Source organism: Tenrec ecaudatus, chromosome X (assembly GCF_050624435.1).
Source record: "Tenrec ecaudatus isolate mTenEca1 chromosome X, mTenEca1.hap1, whole genome shotgun sequence".
Classification (NCBI taxonomy): domain Eukaryota; kingdom Metazoa; phylum Chordata; class Mammalia; order Afrosoricida; family Tenrecidae; genus Tenrec; species Tenrec ecaudatus.
In genome coordinates this window covers 80,968,610-80,990,417 of record NC_134548.1, presented here as the reverse complement: position 1 = coordinate 80,990,417, position 21,808 = coordinate 80,968,610, and the positions used below count along the sequence as shown (strand labels likewise).

At 47.7% G+C, this 21,808-nt stretch overlaps 1 protein-coding gene across 1 annotated transcript; it reads left to right on the top strand.

Moving 5' to 3' along the window:
• The first annotated feature begins 4,137 nt into the window (after nt 1-4,137).
• Nucleotides 4,138-9,293, top strand: CITED1 (Cbp/p300 interacting transactivator with Glu/Asp rich carboxy-terminal domain 1). The gene is made up of 3 exons (XM_075538236.1): nt 4,138-4,242; nt 7,974-8,098; nt 8,684-9,293. Exons 2-3 carry the CDS (start codon nt 8,039-8,041, stop codon nt 9,209-9,211), a joined length of 588 nt encoding a protein of 195 aa, XP_075394351.1. The 5' UTR covers nt 4,138-4,242; nt 7,974-8,038; the 3' UTR covers nt 9,212-9,293.
• The last annotated feature ends 12,515 nt before the right edge of the window (nt 9,294-21,808 follow it).

Sequence of the window (21,808 nt, the reverse complement as noted above, 5' to 3'; positions counted from 1 at the left end):
CCAGGGCAGGAATAACGTCTAGGACTAAAGGAATAACACTTTACAAAAGGAGGGTTAAAGTGATGGTACAAAGCTAAGACCGTAACCAAGGTCACTGAATTATGCATGTAGAAACTGTTGAAAAGGCGCAGCTACTCCCCCAAGGAGTCAACAGTGTCTGAAACTCACAGGTACAGTTCTACCCATTGTGTTTTGGTTTCTTGGTTTTGTTGTGTGTAGTCTCAACAAAGACATAATAAATAAAATATGAAATCACATATAAAGGAAAAACCAAAAACCGCTCACAATCTGAGTACGCAGAAATGATATTTAAGAGTATTCTATTATTTTCTATGAATATGTATTTTTGACAAAAGTTGAACTTCTGTATATGCATTTTAGGTGTTGTTATTTTTTTCATAATACAGCCATATTAGAAAAATACAGACAAGGGAAAACTACTCATAATCCTTGACCATGAAATAAGGAAGCCTTTAATATTTTAGAATATTTCCTTCCAATTTGTTTTTCTGTTTACATACATCTTACTGGATATGTACTTTTCAAATTATTTCGGTTTTAATTTTCCATATAATATGTAATCATATCACAGAAGAAAGAAGAAAATGAATATATCACCCATAATTTCCCTGCTCAGTTATAGGCACTGTTAATATTTTGGTCTATTTATTTCCAATATTTTTAATGCATACCTGATTTTAACATAAGTGGAAACCTACCACTTATGCAGTTTGTGAATAATAAATTCCTACTCTAGGATGAGGAAAGGTCATTGCTTTATTATTAATTACTCAAAATCCTGTCACTCTATGGGCACTTTTCTCATTTTGGCATTTTCCTGTTCAATGTTCCATAAGCATCTTCATACCTACTTAGAAACATAGTACTTCATTTTGTATCTCCTGTGCCCTTTACAGCTTGGCAGCTTTATAATTTATGTACCTTGAACATCCAGTATTTTTATTCAGTATTTTATTGTGAACATTTTCTCATGAATGAAAGTTTTCACCGTCAGAATTTTATTTATTTAGTGCCCACGTACCAAGGGATACTATCCCTCACTATAGGCATATAGATTACTTTCCATTTTCCACTAATATATATGTGTGTGTATATACATATCTCCCAAATGTTCTTGACAAACACTTGTGCTCTTCTTTATAGGTCCCAAACGTGCTCCTGTCCATTGGTTCTGGCAGCTCCAGGTTCTAAAGGGCGGAGTTTGAGAACAAATATAGATCTTCCTATAGAACCCAAGGCAGCAGTATGCGAGGCCAGGCAGGGTTATGAGGAGAAAGGAGACTGACCAGCATGCATGTTGTAGCAGCAACCAGCGTCTACTGAGCACTTACTACAAGAGGGCAGGCTTTCTTAATTTCCCAGTTAGCCAAGGTATGGGGCAGGGATTAGCAAACAGCCTGACTTGGGTTCAAACGCGCGACCCTTTCACTGCGTGGGTTTGGGCGAATTTCAGAGACTCGTTGCACCTTCGGTAACCCAAACCCCGCAGAGGTGTCATGGGAATTACGTGATGGACGAGAAAAGCCTCTTGCTGGTAAATATAAGATTCTTCTGGGTGACCATCCCTGAACTCACTTGCCTCAGGAGCTCCTCACTGAGTTGTGAAGTTGGAGATAAGGGTTCAGAAGAGAGCTCTGAGCTTGGTTGGAGGCTGCTAAGGAGTCAGTGGTCCAAGGGCCATGTGCAGAGAAATGAAAATATCTCCTTGGCCCCCTCCCAGAGCCTCTGCATTGAACCTTTCCCCATCTCCCCCCAAAAGGACGGCGGGGGGCGGGGGGGGGGCTTTTGCGCTCCAAAGCTGAGTGTCCACGGCTCTCTCTTTCCTACTCCACAGGAGATGGGCAGTGGGGATGACAGGAAGTCACCAGTGGGGAGGCCCATTCTTGCTAGTGGGCACACAGAAACGTGGGGACGGCACTCTTTTTCTGCCCTTCAATGGTCCGGATGGGGGAGGAGGCCGACTATTGAGCAACTGCTCGAGAGACACTCCAGAAGCCGAGATGAACATATGGCTCTTTCTAACAATTGGCTTGGGAGTTATCCAATAGGTGGAGGGTGGATCCACACCTCTCGGATCCGGAGCCTGCAGTGGAGACGCCGCTGCCGCCTGTTCCAGACTCCGGGAGCTGAGGAGACAGGGAGAGGTCCAGGGTCCAAATTACCCACACAGAATTGGAAAGCCCAGGGCCAGCTTCTCCACCACGTGGTTTTCACAGAAACATTGTTTTTGTCACCAAGAGGGCTTCAGGGTGGGATGTCATGTGCAAACCCCATCGGGCAGTAGAGTCCTGGCAGATCCCGCCTTTAATCGGAGGGAATGGCACGACCCCAGTGTAGCTATATTGTGAGTACGCTGTGTCGTTAACCGAGGTTTGCGTTGGGGAGGAGGTAGAGAGCAGGAGCGGTAGCTGAGGTGACGAGCGCCGCCGCCACCACACCTCCCCAGTTGGAGAGCCCAGGGAGACCGCTAACTTGCGTGCGCCCTCCCCCGCGCCCCGCCGGTGATTGTTGCGAGGCCCCAACAAGACACCCCTCTTCCTTCCCCTCCTAGTGCTGCTGCCTTTTACATTTGCAGCCCCTCAGAATGGCTTTCCTCCCCGTGCCCCGTGGACCGGGCGGGGGCGGGGGGGACGACAAGTGGCCCTCTCTAGATCCCTCCCTCCGCCCCGCCACTACCCTCGCGGGGAGGCAGATGGCAGGGGGAGTGGAAGTGCAGCAGGCCGGTTTGGGAGTTGGGGAAAGAGGTTCCCTGTTGTTCAGAGCACCTAGCCCAGTTTCCTCCAGTTGCCAAAGGGCCTTGATCAGTCCTTCCTTTGCTCCCCCCGCCGCCCCCCCGCCACCGTCTCTCCGTCAGTGCGTGGACAAACAGAACTGTGTTACTAGAGTACGTGCAAGGCACCTGACATACTGAAAGAAAGACCCTACAGGGCTTCGAATTTAATTAAGAAGACAGAACACATACACTGCGAAAAGCTTCATGACATCCCGCCCTTACCCCCATCAACATGAGGACACTTTCACATTGACGTGCTTTATTAGCAGTGTGAACGGAGTACTTGTTGCTGAGAGGGGAGTTTCGTAGAGAAGTCATCTTGGGAGGGGGGATCTTGGTTGCAAGGAACACGAACTGAGAGAGACTTTTCCTCGTTAGGATTTATAGGAAAACATCCCAACCCTACAGTGATGTGCTCCAAAGGCAAGATGTTGTTCTTTCTAACTGGGAATGAGTCTATAATCCGAATAAAATGATTTGGGGTCGTGGGACAGCAAAAGGGATTCCTCGCGAGCTCCAGTCCAAGCTCTTCGTGCTCGGCTGTCAGTTCTTGGCTTTGGGGCGAATTTTGTGAACTGCATCTGGCCCATGGTCAAGAGGGCATAATTTCTCCGCACCCCATTCTGCCAGCCTCCTTCTCCTCTGGTGGGGGGGGGGGGCGGCACAGGAAAGAAACGCTCCAACTGTATCCCAGCTCAGGCCTAGGAGGGAAGCCACGGCCGCCAGATGAGACCTCGGTGGGGTTCTGTCAGGAATCCCAGGACTTTCACGGGAAAGGGACCCCAGCCTGAGCCCTACGTCAAGGGAGAGAGTGGAAAGCAAAGTAAGCCAACTGGAAGCCCCACGGAAAACCTGAGCCCTGCTCAGCTCGTAAGCGTCCGTCTTCTCTGGTCATTTCCTGAGCCCAAAGCACGCCACCAAGCGCTCTGCACTCTGCTTTGGCCACCCATCCGATTTCGGTCGCAAAACAGACCCTCGCAGCTCTCCTTCGCCTCAGAGAAATTACTAAGTGGAATTTATTAGACAAGTCCATGCGGGGCGATGGGGAGAGCCAGGGTCCCTGACCCGGCGCCCACTAGCTTTTGACGCGCAGGCGCCGGGCCGCGCTCCGAGTAAGAAATGCCCGTAACCTGGGCCTGCCTGCCCCACCACGCGAGTCGTGACCGGCCCCGGGGGGGCCACCAAACCCACTGGGCAGCAAGGGTTCTGTTCCCCAGCCGGCCCTTCGCTTTCACACGATCCTCCGGTGACTGCGGCAGCTTGAGCGCCTTTAAAGGGCCCAGCCACCACTATAAAACGTCTCCGGCGGCCGCCCCGCTGCCCAAGGGGTGCGGAGGAGCAGTCGCAGGAAGGCCGGCTCCTCCGGGCCCCGCTCGCAGCTCTCGGCCGGGGTCCTTCCCCGCGACCTGCTAGAGAGCCCGGGAGGCGCAGCACCCGCTTGGCCCTCCGTGAGTATCCAGTTCAGATTTTGCCACCAACTCGCCCACGAGCCAGGACATGTGCTAATAATGCCCCAAACCAGTTAGAAAGACGTGGAAATTGGGGGGCGGGGGCGAAAAAAACGGGGGGAGGTTCTGTCCATCTCGGGATTCCGCGCGGAGGCCAGCCGCTGCCTTCCGCGTGTGCGTCAGGGCTCTTGGGCGGCCAGCAGGGCTGGAGCACAGGGTCCCCCGCGCGGGGGAAAGAACTCCGTGGCCGCCGCGGCCGCGGCCGCTGCCTGGGACTCGGGCGCCGCCGCTGCGCGAGGGCGGGCGGGCGGAGGCGCGGTCCCGGACTGCTCGGCGCGGCGCTGTGCGCTGCGGTGGCGGCGCGCTGGCGCGGGCTTTCCCCGGCGCCCCGGGATCGGGTGGACACCGGCTCGCGGCGGCGGCGGCGGCGGCGTGCGTGCTAAGCGTTGGGAGCCCAACGGTTCGCTGGACTGCGCTCTCCCCTCTCCCCAGGGCCGGCGGCTGGCTGCGCCCCCTGTAAGCCGGGCGAGCTGGCGGCACGGAGCGGGGAGCCAGGCGGGGCAGTCCCGCGGAGTGGGCGAGGGAGCGACCCAGAGCCGAGCGGCCGCCGGGCGGGACGCGGGCGGGGGGTGGGGGGCGGGGTCGCTCCGGGACTTCTTTCCCGGCGGAGGGCTGCCCTCGTGGGCACAGAGAGGCTGTCGCCGCCCGCGCGTGCCCCAGCCTGCCCGCTCGACCTGCCAAACGCCCCCTTTGCCCGGGACCACCGCAGCACCGTCCTCCCCGCGCCCGCGCTTTCGCCGGCTAGTCCTGCGCGACTTTGCTGAGCGCCCGGACGGTCGCTGGGCGCTGAGGCGCCGCGGCTGCCCCAGCTCGGGTTTCCTCCGGGGCTGGGGCGAGGGGGGCTTGGCTGGCCCGGCTCGGTGGCAATGCCGAGTTGAACTTCGCGAATTTAGCCAACTTGCCGCTGTTACCCAATCGACTCCAGCCCCCCCCCCTTATCCACGCCCACACACACGTGAACACGCCCCTCTCCCCTATAAAGCAGGGCCATCTGGTCCCGTCGCTAGTCCAGTCCTTGCCTAGCGGAGTTCGTGCGCGGAACTTGGAGACCGAAGGCGTCATCCTGGACCCACCACTTCCCACCGCTGGTGACCTTGGCAAGTTACCGCACTTCTCTGAGCATCTTCTCCTAGGTGGGGTGTCGAGCGCGGCGGCGCGGCGCGGCGCGCCGGTCACCTCAGCCCCGGAGCGCTCGCGGGCGGGCGCGGTGGGCGCTCGGTCCGCGTCGGCGAGGCGCGGAGTCGGCCGTCTGAGGAGAGCGCCCGGGTCCCGGCTCGCCACCGCGGCCGAGAAGCGGCGCCTCTCCGCCCCTAGAGACCCGTCCTCCGTGACCCGTTCTTGTTACAGCTTCTGCGGGAACGGGCTCGGCGGTCTGGGTTTTCGCGCCCATCTTGCGGGAACGCTCCCGGCCGCCGCCGACTCTTTCGCCTCCACCTGAGGTGCGAAGCGGAAGGCGAGCGGCGGAGCTGCCTGGGAACGGCGGGCCTTGAGGTGGCAGGTGGAGACGGACTGGTCTGGCTGGGGTGCGTCCGCGCCGAGCCTTTGCAGTGCTCCTTAGATGTCCCAATTGCTCTTTCTGAGTGAGCAGGTAGCCATCCAGACGGAGCTATCCGCTTGGTGCCATTTTAACTTGTCGTCTTCCAACAGGTGAACGGCACGCTCTTTCCTCGCTTCTCGCTTCCCCCCCCCCCCCCCGCTATGTAGGTGGGAGAGGGCGGAGGCTGAGGGCGGCCTGGGGGTCCGAGAACTGACGGCCGGAGCCCCGCGCGGGCGAGCGGGCCAGAGTAACCGCAGAGGAATGGGTCACTTGTTGCTCGGCGTTTCCCAGCTACCTCTTACTGATGTTTCTCCATGCCCGGAGCGCTGCTGCGGACCTTTCAACGCTGCCTCGTTTGGCCTAGCATGGGTTGGTGAGGGGCGAGAGGTTGGCAATTGGGGAAACAGGTACAGGAATTCGGGTCAAAAGGTCATTCAAAAAAAAACCGGGTTCAACATTGACTGGGTGCCTGCGGAGTACAGGCCCGAGCCTAGCGACGATGTGTAGGGTGGGAGCCTGCGTGTCTGCCTGACACGGTGTCGCTCCTAGACGGGCTCACAGCCCGAATGAAGGAGGAAACCTGAGGAAATGATCTTCCCCGCGAACTGGTATCGGGAAAAAGAAACTTTTTTTTCTCATCTCCTTGTCTCGTTTCTTTTTCTCTCCTCTTTCTGCTTCTTGTTGTTTGTGCATTCCAGAACGAGGAGGCCAGCAGAAGAGCGAATATAAACGGGACAGCCCCTTCCCCCTAACAGTTTTCTTAAGCTATAACATTTCTTTTATATTGAAGATGCCATGAGTTCCCTAAGATAATGTGCATTGGACGGAAAGATGTAATCGCTGGCTTTCAAGCAACCGGTGATGGGGAACTCAGAAGCGATTCTTGTTTTCCCCTCCTCAATCCTTTCTTTACTTTTGTTCCACCCACCCCTTCTCTCCCCCAAGACGAAGTGGGGTGACCACTATTCAGACAGACAGGTAGTAAGTGCACTAAATTATCACAACAGCGTGTACATAAGGCGTTTTCGTTTCGTTTTGTTTTGAAGACTTCTAGGAAAATGTGAGCTTGGGTTTGGGGACGGGGTCCTTTTTCTTTCATACACTTATTATTTGCCACTTAGTCAAGTAACCATTTCTTCCGAAGCCCTTTGAATCCTTTCCTGACAAGGTCAGGTGAGCCATGTGGGCAGAGGAGCGTTAGATCCTGATCCCAGAACCGTTGCTGTCAGATTGGAAAGCCATTGTAATCTCTGTCCCACTTAACCCTCCAGAAAGAATTATAAGCACCTGTTATTTAAGATGCACGCGTGGCTGAGCTGAGAGGTCTGGGCAGATGCCCTTGGGAAAGACCAATGCGGAACAATTTGCTTGGAGGACCTTGTGACACGGAGACAACTGAAATCTACTTAGCTGCCCTCTGCCTGTGGCTGTCTCAGAGCTCCCAGAAAACCTAGATCAGTCCCGATCTTTCACAGGCATGCCCTAAGGCAGGACTTTGGAGCCCAACAACATTATCTTGGGGGACATTTTTCCTTCTTTGTCTAGTACTGCAGCCTCCAGAGGTTTCTAGGTCTTCCTTGACCTGACTCCTCACTTTGTCCCAGTTCCAAAGGAAGGCCCCACCTCTCTGGACTTACGAGTTGGGCTGCGATCTGAATGGTTGGCAGTTCGAAACCACCAGCAGTTCTGTGGGAGAAAGACAGGGCTTTCTACTCCCATTAACAGTTACGTCTTAGAAATCCACAGGGGGAGTCACTATGGGTCAGCAGTGACTCGATGGCAGTGAGTTTGGAGGTTTTGGAAGACAGTCTGCCACACACTCAGTCACCTTAGAATGTGTGTGGGGGGGGATGATTATCTCCCTCCCCTACTCCTCCTACTTCCAACCTGGGGTTCTGAACTCATTTGTATGAGGAAATATTCTTTTGTATTCCCTCCTGGTGATGTGGGCAGTTGGCTGAATCGAGCATCTTTATGACCTCAGGCAAAAATTTGCTCAGGTAGTCTCTTGGATCTACATCTTATCGTCCTTGCCTGGTAATGTGTAGAATAGCTCTGTTTCAAGCACTGCTAGTGCTTTTTTCTCAGTAGGTAAAGCCTTTTGCCCTTACCATGTCTTCTCCATCACATACAGCCCAACCGCTCCAGCGGGCGGCGTCACCACCCACCAGTTCATCCAACTTCTGCCAAGGCTCGGAAATGCCAACTATGTCGAGGCCTGCACTTGATGTCAATGGTGGCACCGCACCTGTGAAGGAGGTAACTTGCCATTTTTACAAGTGGAGACGCAGGAAGATGGAAAGATTGACTTGTGTGGAGTAGCAGGGGAGGCCCTCCTGTGTGGTAGCTAGTGTCCTTTGGGAGAGAGGGAACATCAGGGCTTTCTCGGGAAAGAGTAAGAGCCACCTTTGCCCAACTGTGGTAAGATCGAACCCTTTAGAAGTATCGGAAGACAGCAGGACAGCAGAGAATAGAGCAGGAAAGTAGAATTGGTAAAAGATCACTCAGTTGAAAATGATGAAAATGAAGCTGAGAGAAAGGAAGGTCAAAAAACCCCACAAAGTCCTCGCAAGAATGGTAAGCTCAGAGGGCCAGAGGGAGGGCAGCAAATACACTTAGGGTGGCAGGTGCCCTAGCACTAGAACTTGGGAATGAGCTCAGTCCTTAGAACCAGGGGAGCAAAAGGATCCTCAAGTTGGAAGCCCAACACTCTAGGAATCCTTCTTACTACTGCTCCACCACTAGCTTCAAATGAAACAGATGTGGGGTCTTTCAGGGCCTGATGAGTGACAAGGGGATAACAAGGACAGGTGTATCAATGGCATGACTTTCTCTGTCTTTTAGGATGCCAACCAAGAGATGAGCTCTGTGGCTTACCCTAACCTGGGAGTGAAAGACCACAAAGCAGTGGCCACTCTGCACTACCCTGGGGCAGCCTCAAATGGAACCAAGGCCAGTGAGGCTCCCACTGGCTACTCGGGATCTCCATCTCCAATAAGCTCTCTGACCACCCCTCCTCCCAATAAACCCCCATCCTTCAACCTGCACTCTGCCCCACACCTGCTGGCCAGTATGCAGCTGCAGAAGCTTAATAGCCAGTATCAAGGGATGGATACCCCCCCTCCAGGTCAACTGGAGGAAGCAGAGTCCCTGCCAAACTGGGATTTGGGGGCTTCCATGGGAGGGGCGGAGTCACTCTCTCCTTCTGTTGTTGCCCAAAGCCCTGCTATCATTGATTCAGACCCAGTGGATGAGGAGGTGCTAATGTCGCTGGTGGTGGAGCTGGGCCTGGACCAGATCAGTGAGCTTCCAGAGCTGTGGCTGGGGCAGAATGAATTTGACTTCACAGTAGACTTTTCCTCTGACTGTTGATGTCATGTATCCCTAAAGATGGAGGAATAAAGCCACCAATTGCATTGTAAATAAAGAAATTAATAAATGTTCATTGCAAAGAGATCGACTGAAGTTGTTCTTCTGGCCTGGTGTCATTTTAGTAATTCTGAGTCCCACATTGGGGTTTGGGGTGGATAGCTCAAACGGAGATAGAAGGGATGGGTGAAATGAGTAGGCAGCTCACTTAATCCTCACCTCTGCTGTTATCTACTTGGGGGTCCAAGTTCATAACCTCTGCCCATTTCATTGCCCTAGACTCCAGAAATGCTGTCTACTTGAGATTGACTGCAGGAACTGGTTGAGAGGGGCATTCTAGGGGCAGAAACTGGTCAAGATCTTTCTGCAGCCTCATTGCCACTTGCACAGGTTGTGCAGGTGATAAAACAGACATGCTCCCAACTCGAGAAGCTGCCCCCGCCCCCCCCCCCCCCCGCATCCACTCTCGGACTCCAATCCAATTGACCCCTTAAGACCATTCCTTTGCCTTTTGCCTGTGGGGAATGAGGCCTAAGAAGGACCCTCGGACCCAGGACCTCTGATTTCTCTGGAAAATTACCACAGATGCCTAGAGTAAGACGGTCTAGGTGATTTCTTCAAGTCCATCAGACAGCTGTTCAATCCCTCCAAGCTAATATGGGACACCCTAAGGTACTTCAAGTATCCTCTACTCTCTTCATCCCTGACCCTCCCTGATGGTGTAGGAGTTCTGCGTTGGGCTGTACACCGCAAAGTCGGCAGTGTGGCACCACCAGCGGCTCCATGGGAGAAAGACGAGGCTCTCTCCTCCCACAAAGAGTGTCTCAGAAACCCATACGTGCTGTTCTATACTGTCCTATGGGGTCACTATGAGTCAGAATTGACTCAAGGGCAGTAAGTGACCCTTGCTATATTTGGACAACATGCTGCCACTCCATCCTGGAGAAGCAGAACATGGCTGGGCTTGACAAGTTCAGGGGTTGAGACGATATCCCTGGCCTTTAGACTAACTGCTAAGGAAACAGTGGCATCGGGAACACATCAAATGATGAGACAGCAGCATTGACATACATCTTGGTCTTGTGGGGCTCTGACCCACATCCCTGCCTCATGTTGACACAACTAAATTCCTTTCAGGTTCTGCCCACATTTCAGACTCCCAGAGATAGTCTTCCTTAAACAATCTGAAAACGACTCTCATAAACCTCTCAGGACTAGCAGCAGGTTTGTCCCCTGGTGAGATCTTTGGGTCTACTATCAAAGGCAATCTATTGGATTCAGCACTCCCCGAGCACCTGGTCTGACAGGCACTTTGTTAGGCACTGGAGCGTGAATCTAATAAAGTTTGTGCCCTTTTGTGTGTGGGGGGGGGGGAGAAAAACAGGCATAAACAAATTACAATACAACACAGTCTTTCCTCTAATATGCAGGGGTGGGGGTGGGGGGGAGGAGGAGCTGTTAGATCCCAGAAAAAGAAATTGCTTCATCTGCTTGGGAGGTTTGAGGAAGACTTCTTGGTATTGAACTGGTTCATATGTTAGTATTTGTATATCCCAAATAATCAATACTTGATACAATATCCTTACAAGGAGTACATAAAGTTTGATCAGCTCTGTAAACCTTCACCCAATTCACACACACACACACACACACACACACACACACACACACAAGTAGATGAAGTATTCTTTGGCAAACTCTCCCTCAATCCTGACTGGTTTGGCGCTCCACAGAAGTAACAACTGTTTATCTGTTTCTGGTGTGCGCTGTGTATTTTCAGGCCTTGCTTTGTACCTTCAGATACAGATATACTTACCCACAGGGGAAAATTGTTTTAAAATAATGAGTAGAAATATGAGTGAGGGGAAAGTCTGCCACATAGATGCTGGTTGAAGAAAGAGCCAAAAAAAAAAAACCCACCAAAAAACAGAGTGGCTAATAAATGGGTTAAACAGGCAAAGCCATAAGGCTGGTGGAGGGGAGTGGGTAGAGATGAGACTAAAGAAGCTTTGGGGAAGTGGAGTACACAAGCCTTTGAGACGAGGCAGCGAGTTGTCTATCCTTAAAATCATCAGCCCTGTGGCTTGTGGAGAATCTCTAGAGGTTCTAGGAAAACAAATAATTAGCCAATTTTGATTGTTTAGAATGAGCCCGCTGAAGATGGGTGCTGGGATTCATCCAAAGCAAGGAACAGGAAGGTTGAGGCTTTGAGGGTGTTGGCGAGGGAGGGGGAGGAAAACAAAAGAATGTGCAGCCTGGGAGTTGAGGAGAACAAGGCAGCCTCAAGGAGTCTCAGGTTCTGCATGAGGAGAGGTACAGAAGAGAGAATGCTCAGGGCGGCAGAAAGTGAAGGAGGGGGCAGCTGTGGTCAGCTGGTGGATTTCAGAAGATGAAAAGCTCTTAGTGGCTACAAGGACAGGGTGTAAGCACAGGAGCAGAGGAATGGCAGGGGGTAGGAAGAACCTAGATACTAAAAGGCTGTAAGGGTCCAAGATCCCTTCCCTGCTGAGACCTTCAGAAACCATGATTCCAGCCTAACAAAACAGGTTAGTGGGCTAGATTCAGGGACTGGGCCCAAGTTTACCAGCCCTGATCAGGATGCCAGTAGCCCTTGGGGTTGAGAGTAGCCTGAGGCAGGACTAGTGTCTCTGTAAGGGAAAGGAGATGACAGGGATGCTTCTGGAGGGCAGATGGTGGAGAAGAATGGCTTGAATATTCACAGAGAAGGTGCTTCTAAATGAGGAGCGAGAACAAGAACTTGGGCATAGCAACCCTTTCTCCTGATGCCAGGACCCAGAAGTGCAGCCAATTGAACAGCCCCTCTCCTGATGGCTTCCAAGAGGGGAGAAGGAAGCATGAATTATTCTCCAGGTGTCAGGCCTCTTAGAAGATGAGGAGGAGGGGGGGCAGTAATTGTTCACTGGGTGGTAGAAGAGGGAATGAGGGAACCCCATAGGCACATGGGAGGACAGACAGGAAGGCTCCGCCACTCTCCTGCTATTTTATGTTCTTCCTTCTCAAGGCACAACCAGACACAGTCATTAAGTTGCCAAATTATTCTGCTGGGCATATACCCCAGAGAAGTAAGAGAAAGAACATGAACAGACATATGTTTTCCCATGTTCATAGCAGCCCAGTTCACAATAGCACGAAGCTGAAAACAGCCTAAATGCCCATCAGTTGAAGAAACCCTATGGCACATACACACAGTGGAATAGTAGGCATTCCTAAGAAAACAGTGATAAAACCACAAAACGCTGCGTGCCTTGGAGGAACCTAGAAACCATTCTACTAGGTGAAGTTAGTCAATTCCAAGCAGTACAAATATTGTATGAGCCCACTATAATAAGGATAAATACCAAGACATTGACAGGCTCTGTTTCCCAGGCCATACAGTCTTCTAACCTGCCCACCCCTGCAAGCAATGAAGCAGTGTGCCTACCTAGCTCCATAATGTATGTATCACCCCCTCATTAAACACCTTAAAAACTACCTCAAGAGAAGTGGCCTCACTGCAGATGGGGTCACTTTCCCATATCAGGGGAAGAAGGAACCAAACCAAATCAAACTCACTGCCACTGAGCCAATGTCGACTCATAGTGACCCTACAGGACAAGGTAGAACTGCCCCTGTGTTTCTGAGGCTGTAACTCTTTACTGGAGTAGAACATCCCATCTTTCTCCCAAGGAGTGGTGGGTAGTTTGAACTGCTGACCTGCAGTTAGCAGCTCAACTCATAACCACAACACCACTAGGGCTCCTCTAGAGCGGAAAAGACTAATTCTCACCATATGGCAGTGTAATACAGTCACCCGAAATTAACAGGTATTCCTACAAGAGTCGTTAGTAACTTTACTGGATGATTAGATCAAGAAGAGGTTGGTCATGTCTGCATTGGAGGGAGTAATCCCACTTCTGATAGTGGGTGCACCAAGTGGGGTACCCTGGCATTGGGGAAAGTGCTTAACATTGTCTGTAGACACCCCAATGGGGAAATATGACTGGTATTATGTTCCCAACTGAGCACTTTTGGCTGAGTTCCCAACCAAACCCCAATGACCCAGGTCAGGTGCTATAGATAATTTGGACATTCGACTCTGTCCTTCTGAGGTACACGACACTCTTCATAGACCACATTAGAAGGACCTGAATGGGGGATCCCAATAAGCAAACTGGACTTTATCTTAAACGCACTTATAACAGAACCAAAGAACAAAAATACTCCCTTGAACGTTAAGCTGACATGCCCTAGAGGAAGAAGAAGCTAAAATTAAGGTATTGGTGGTCTTGGATTTTGGGTGGGTTCAGACAAATTGCTCTGAAGATGCTCAATGAATGGTGATCCAGGACCAACATGTATTTACGGTTTTCTCATTCTGTCTGCCTTTATATGACATACTCATATGTTAGTCTACCAGGCATGGTTCTGCCCTCATAAATGAAAAATAGCGTTTGGGATCTTAAAGGCTGGCCTTAAAACAAAGCAGCCACATAAGTGAGGAGTCAGCTAAGTACACATGGAAGAAGCACACCAGCCTGTGTGATCCAAGGATGGCAAATAAGAAGATCCAAACCTGGAGGAGGAAATGGGACCGGTGCTTAAATTCTAAACACCTGGTTCATGGAAAGCAACAGATGAGAGTGATAGGCCCCAAGTCCATTTGCAGAGTCCCTATGTGGGTAGGGGAACCCGGGTGGTGTAGTAGTTAAACATTGTGCTGTAATCCGCTTGGTAAGCAGTTCAAAACCCCCAGCAGCTCCTCGGGAGAAAGACTGGGCTTTCTACTCCCATAAACAGTTACGGTCTCAGAAACCCACGGGGATCACTATGAGTCAGCATTGACTCGATGGTAGTGAGTCTGGTTTAGTTTTGACTACATGGATTTAGTGCCTGGTGAATCCTCAATGCACATAGGCTGAGAATGTTAACAGCCCTAATATCAGACAAAAAGCACTGTAAAGTAGCCATACTTAAGCTACTTTACACCTTGTAGTTTGATCTCCCTTTGTATTCAATGTGAATTTATTCTAAATTTTAAATATGTTCTGCTTTCTTTGAGACTGAGGTCTTTACCTGTTTTTTTTTTTTTATAGTCTTTGCTGTTGGGTCCTTGTTTGCTGTTTACCACTATTTGGTATGTTTATCTGTATAGGGAAACAGGGATGGGTAGAATGAAAACAGCTTGCTTAATGATTTCCCGGGTGCACAGAAGGGGGTGGGGGTGGGGAAAATGGAAGTCAGCATCAATGGGTACAAGAAGATTGAAAAGGTTCCAAAGGTGATTGTGGCGATGATTGCACAACCCCTCTGGATGTGGTTGAATTATTGACTCGTATGATCATTATCGCTCAATAATATTTTAAAATAGATAATTAAAAATAATAATGTTACCAGAGATTCATGAAGCCAACTTAATGTCCTGCCCTGGGATAGGCCCCACATGCACATAGTAAAGGAATAGTATGTGTCATCATGTGAAATAACCCCCAGGACCCTGTTTTTTTATTGAATTGTGTCCCGCCCAAAAATCTATGCTGATTTAGCTAGGCTATGATTTTCAGTATTATCCTCCATTTGATAAGTTGATGCAATTATCCTCCATTTTTGTAATCTGCTGTGATTTTCCTAAGTGTTGTAGATCCTAACCGTTCTGATGTTAACAAGGTCATTATGGTTTTAGGTAGGATGGTATTAGGTAGGATGTCATCAACAGGATCAAGCTGTATTTGTTTGGGTGTATTTTTGATAGCAGAGATTTAGTATGAGAGTGCTTGGGAAAAATTAGTGAAAGTTTTAGCAGGAAAACATGCAGGCATGCTTCACCAGCAGAATGAAACACTGTCCAATCCTATCCTCACCGTGCTGGCCTCTCCTCACAATCGTTTCCCAGGTTTGAGCCCACTGTGTTAGAAAGCAGGGATGTTTGAGGTCTAAGGTGTGCCCCACTCAAGCCATGGTAAATCCAGTCTTTTCATATGCATGTGAAAGTTGAGTGTTGAATAAGGAAGACTGAAGAAAAATTGATGCATTTTGAAGAATATTGAAAGGACCATGGACTGCAAAAGAACCAAAAAAAAACTCTCTTAAAAGTACAGTCAGGATTCTCCTAAGAGGCAAGGATGGTGAGGCCTCATTTCACATGTGTTGGACATACTGTCAGGAGAGACGAGTCCCTGGACAAGAACATCATGCTTGGAAAAGTAGAGGGGCAGCGAGTAAAGAGAAAGGTCTTCAACAAGATGGATTGACACAGTGACTGCAACAGTGGGCTCAATATTGATACAGTTCACAGGAAATGAATTTTAAATTTAAAAGGTCTTAAAATATATCAATCGATGCTCAAGTTCACTTATAACAAAAGAAATGTAATTTAAATCTGCACTAGTTTCCCCTTGAGGATGGCTAAGCTATTTTTAAAAGACAGGAAAAAAAATGTTGGTGAGTTTGTGAGGCAATTGGAGTCCTTATTCACTGTTTAAGGGAATTAAAAGTTAATCATTATTGGAGAATATAATGTGAAGTTCCCTCAATAAACTAAAAATATAATTACCATATGAGACTGCAACTCCATTGTACCCCCAACACTTGACATCAAAGACTCAAACAGACCCTTGTACATCAATGTTCATTGCAGCATAATTCACAAAAACCAAAAGGCAATGGCTGCTTACATGTCCATCCATCAACAGTTGAATGCTGTTGTTGCTAGGTGCCATTGAGTCCATTCCAATTCACAGTGATTCTATGAACAACAGAACAAAACACCACCCAGTCCTGTACCAGCCTCACAATTGGTCTTGTTTGAGATTGTTGCAGCCGCTGGGTCAATCCTTCTTGGCGAGGCCCTACCTCTTTTTCACGGCCCCCTTACCAAGCATGATGTACATTTCCAGGGATCGGTCTTTTCTGATGGCAAGTTCAAAATTTTGGGGACCAAGTCTCGCCATCTTTTTTTCCTTTTTTAAAACATTTTATTAGGGGCTCATACAACTCTTATCACAATCCATACATACACATACATCAATTGTATAAAGCACATCTGCACATTCCCTGCCCCAATCATTCTCAAAGCATTTGCTCTCCACTTAAGCCCTTTGCATCAGGTCCTCTTTTTTTCCCCCTCCCTCCCCGCTCCCCCGCCATCTTTTTTTTTTCATGAGGAGCATTATAGTAGTACTTCTTCCAAGACATATTTGCTAGTTCTTTTCACAGTCCGTGATACTGTCAATATTCCTTACTAGCCCTTTAATTCAAATGCATTGATTCTTCTTCAGTCTTCCTTATTCAATGTCCAACTTTCACACACATATGAGGCGACTGAAAATAGCATGGCTCAGAACTAGTGAATCTTAGTTCTCAAAGTCACATTCTTGCTTTTCAATACTTTAAAGAGATCTTATGCAGCAGATTTATCCAATGAAATGCATCATTTGATCTCCTGAATGCTGCTTCCAAGAGCAATGATTGTGGAACCAAGCAAGATGAAATCTTTGACAACGTTAATCTTTTCTCCATTTATCATGATGCTACCTATTGGTACAGTTTTGAGTTTTTGTTTTCTTTAAATTGAGTTGTAATCCATACTAAAGACTACAACCCTTGATCTTCATCAGCAAGTGCTTACAGCCCTCCTCTCTTTGAGCCAGCCAGGCTGTGTCATCTGCACATCACAGATGACTAGATAAATGAAATGTGGGACATACAAACAATGGAATGTCACTCCGCCAGTCAGAGAAATGAAGTCTGCATATGCTACAATATGGATAGAGCCAGAAGATATTATGCTGAGTGAAATAAATTAATGACAAAGGAGCAAATATTGTATGACCTCGCTTGTATAAAGGCCAAAAGAAGAAGAGGCAAATGTATACAGAAACAAAGTTTATTAACAGTGACCAGGGGGAGGAGGGAGCAAGAAAAGTATGGTTATTGCTAATGGAGTACAGAGCTTCAGTTTACAATGATAGGAAAACCACCTTGATTAAGGGTTGGATTGCAGAGTTGATTGGTTTAAATGCTGTCAATTAGTTGGACACCTCTTAAAGGTTGAATTGGCAAAAAATTGTGGGACAGACATATTTACAACAAGAACAACAAAGAGTAACTATTGATGCTGCTTACGTACAATAAAACACCTCAAGGGACTTGGTTCCTTTGATTGAAGGGCAATGTTCACAGTTTCGTGGGACATCCCAGTTAATGGCTGAGTAACATGTTTAGTGTTTGTGTTCTACTAGTCTGCTGTGTAGTCCCTGAGACCTTAAAAACTTGCAAGTGGAACTCACTTATCTTGAGACAAGACTTTAAGATCCCAGATGCTATTTTATTAATAGCCAGGCAGCATCTGATTTCTTCACCACACTTTGCTATAATACTTATATCTTCATTGATCTCCTCATAAGGGCAAAAACTAAGCAGGGCCATGTCACAGCACTACTTGTTCTTATATTGGGGCTGTGATCAAGTGAGAGCTCAAAATCCACTCATACATCTATGGTTTATATGTGTCCCTGGTTCACTTTGGAGATTTCATTATCATTTTGTTGGAGTATATCATAAATCATCCCCATGGAGCCTAAGGTAATTTTACTAATAGCAATATCAAGTAGGAGAAGACGCTGAACAAAAGCAAAGAGAAAGGCGATGGACTAATGAATTGTTAGTAGCCTGAAACAATGTAGCCATCTTGAACTTTTTAAAGAAGCATTTGATCAAGACAGCAGCTGGCAAACTAGTTACTAACAAGCAGAAAGATGAGATCCTTCCTTGTTCCTTACATCTCCCCCACCCAGTGAGTTGTGATACCCATCTGCTTTGCAGCCCTTCCTTGCTCTAGTCTGGAGGTGCCTACAGCTGGAGCCTTGCAGACTCCACCTAGTCAGGCCATTAGAACTTGCAGTCTCCTGTCTCTGGCCATCCCTGGAGGGCAAGCATTCCTTCCATAACTAGCTGGCCTGACCACAGCTGACCTGGAGGCCCTAAAGAGTTCTCCCTGAGAATAAGCACTCTGACTTCAACTGCCATCTGAGCTTGTAAGAACTACTTCTGGATCAGACGCCTTGATTCCACACATCATACACGCGGGCAAGAAATCAATCTATGACCAGACATTCATTCCACTTTCTCCCATCTCCCATTAACCCTGTGAATGCCTTGGCTGGAAGAGTGTGTCAACCCATGCTGGGTGCCCGGCCTCTGTAGTTTTTCATCTATTTCTCTTTCCCTTTCCAGCCTTTATTCTGCCCCCTTTTCTCCTAGCGTTTTCTTTACTATTCTCTTTTCCCGTTTTCTTTTCTTTTCGTACCCTCCCTAGATTTTTGTTGTATTTTCCCCTTTTTCCATCTTGTTTTTATTTTCTTTTCACTTAGCAAATTATTTTTTCTTGCTGCTATTTGCTGCTTTCTTCTACTTGCTTTTTTGGTGTTTGTTGTTGTTGCTAGCAGTTGTTTATTTTGTTTTGGTCCCCCCTCTATTTTAAAAAAAAATTGGAGGCCCGCCAGATGGGAGAGAACAACCATGCCCACACAGCCTGCTCCTGTACCACCTGATAGATAGCAACTACCATCAGCCAAACCTATTTTCAATTGGAAACAGGAAACACAGAATTGTACACACACATTTTCTATCACACCCACTAGGAGACAGGAGGTGTATGCCTAAAAACACACCAACATACAACTATCAGTTAAATACAAATGCAAGGTGTCAGACACAAAGACAACTTCAGTTCACATGGGTAGATAAAACTGAGTGGCTCAAACAAGTAATAAAAACAGAACCAGAGACTTCTGTAAGGAAGAAATGGCAATGAAACTACCTGGAAAAGTATCCAAAATAATGATATCGCAAGACTTTCAATGGATTCAGAGAAAGCTACAGATTAAATCAAGGAACACAGAAAAAACTTTAGAAGAACACTGGGAAACACTGTAAAAACAGGCCAACAAAACAAATGAAAAATTATAAATCACACAGAAACAGCAAATAGAAATCACGAAGATTAATACTAGAATTTTATAAGTAGATGATATATTGATTAACAATAAACACATATAATTGCATTCATGGAAGGCTGAATTAATGAGCTTGAAGACAATTTCTCAGTACTAATCTGCTAGAGGAACAATCAGGGTAAAAAAGAATGAAAAAATATTAAGAGCATTTAAGAAATTATGTGGGACACAATGAAGAGGCATAATCTACATGTGATAGGAATTACAGAATAGAAAGAAAGCCCAAGAGCACAGAGAAAATGGTCAAAGAGTTTTGGGAAGAATACTTCCATACATCATGAAAGATGAGAAGATATGTGTTCAAGAAGCTGAACAAACTGAAAACAAGATAGACTCCCAAAAGAAAATCATCGAGATATGTAAACAAACCTACCAAAACCAAAGACAAGGAAAGAAACTTTGCAGTAGTTCAGGAAAAAGGATAAGTTACCTCTGAAGGTGGCTAGAAGGGCCGAGTGTGGCACAGGGAATGAGGTCTAAATGAAATACCAGAATGTGGAAAGAACCCAGGTACTCAATGACTGAATGGTTCCCAATCCCTTCCCTGTTGGGGCCTTCAGAACACATGTTCTTGGCCAAAAAAATACCAAGTTAGTAGGCTGTATCCAGTGCTTGGCTGCCAGCTTACCATTATTGCTCACTGTGACTCCCCAGGATGCCAGCAGCCCTTAGAGTGGTGAGAAGCCTGAGCCAGGGCCCAGTGCCTCTGAAAGAGGAAGGAGATGCCTTGGAATGATGGACATAGGACAGAAGTACTAAACACATTATTAATGAACAACTGATCTTTGACCAAGGTGGAAAAGCAATTTAATGGAGGATAACCTTTTTCAAAGAATGATGTTGGAACAATTGGACATCCACAAGTAAAAGAATAACCTCAACATCACTCATACAAAAATTAACTCGAAATTCATCACTGGTGTGATAGGTTTTGTTGTGCTAACTAGGCCAATTGGAACAGGTGGGCGGAGTTTAATCAGATTGCAGTTTGATTGGGGGGCAGCAAGATACATGGCTTTCCAGGGCCTGCCCCTTCTCTCTTCCTGGTGCTTGGACTAGCATGCTGCTGCTTGAGCTAGTTCTTTGTCTCAACCTTGTATGGCACTACCTGTGAGCCAAGACAACCCATAGATCCTGTTGCTATGCCACGCTGCTGGTGCGTACATTGCTTGAGCTTGAGGCGGGTGGATCCTGTTGCCCTGCATTGCTTGACTGTTGCTGGCCCACCTGCTGTCTGCAACCTGCTGACAGATTCTGCCTGTCTTGCCTGAGGGAAGACTCCACACTCTGCTTCCTTGACCTTGCACCAGCAGCCCTTGTGAGTTGAAGGACTTTCAGTATATTAACTATTCTACGAAGTGTGTTGAACTGAGCCCTCTATACTGCTGTGTGGACTAATTAGCTTTATATATTCCTTCTCGCTGTATAAATCTATCTATAATCACAAGTGTCCTGGTTTTGTTTCTCTAGAGAACACTGTCTAACACAACTGGTTTAATTATAAAACGTTTAGGGAAAAAAACAGTAAACAGGAAAGCCCTTAGAAGCTACGGCTAGTTTAAGAATTTTTAGACATAACATCAAAAACACTCTACATAAAAAATTAAAACTTAAACCTCACTAAAAATTAAAACTTTTGTTCTGTGAATGCCTCATTGAAGAGTATGAAAAGACAAGTTACAGGATGAGAGAAAATATTTGTAAAAAATATATATATTTGATAGATAGATATATCAAAGAGCTGAGGTCTAACATATGAGGGAGCTTTAAAAAATGTTCATGGAATTTTGGAATTGAAAGATAATTGAATTTTTCCGTGAACTTTTGAAACTCCTCATATATGAAGAATTATCCAAACTTGAGAATTTTTTTTAGTCAAGAAATTCAATTAGAAAATGGGCACAAATCTAGCTCAGAAGCAACATAGCCCACATGGAAGAAGCGCACCAGTCTGTGCGATCACGAGGTGTCAAAGGGATCAGGTATCAGGCATCATCAGAACCAAAAATCATATCATTGTGAATGAGGCAGGAAGTGCAGAGTGGAGACCCAAAACCCATTTGTAAGCCACTGGACATCCCCTTACAGAAGGGGCTCGGGGAGGAGACAAGCCAATCAGGGTGCAATGCAGCAACGATGAAACATACAACTTTCCTGTAGTTCCTAAATGCTTCCTCCTCCCCCCACCCATCATGATCCCAATTGTACCTTACAAATCTGGCTAGACCAGAGGATGTACACTGGTACAGCTAGGAACTGAAAACACAGGGAATCCAGAACCAGTGATGTGAGTGGCCATACTAGGAGGGTGGAGGGAGGGTGCTTTGGAAAGGGGGAACGGATTACAATGATCTACATATAACGTCCTCCCTGGGGGACGGACAACAGAAAAGTGGGTGAAGGGAGACATTGGACAGTGCAAGATATAACAAAATAATAATTTATAAATTATCAATGGTTCATGATGGAGGGGGGAGCGGGAAAGGAGTGGGGGAATGAGGAGCTGATGCCAGGGGCTTAGGTGGAGAGTAAATGTTTTGAGAATGATGATGGCAACAAATGTACGAATGTGCTGTACACAATTGAT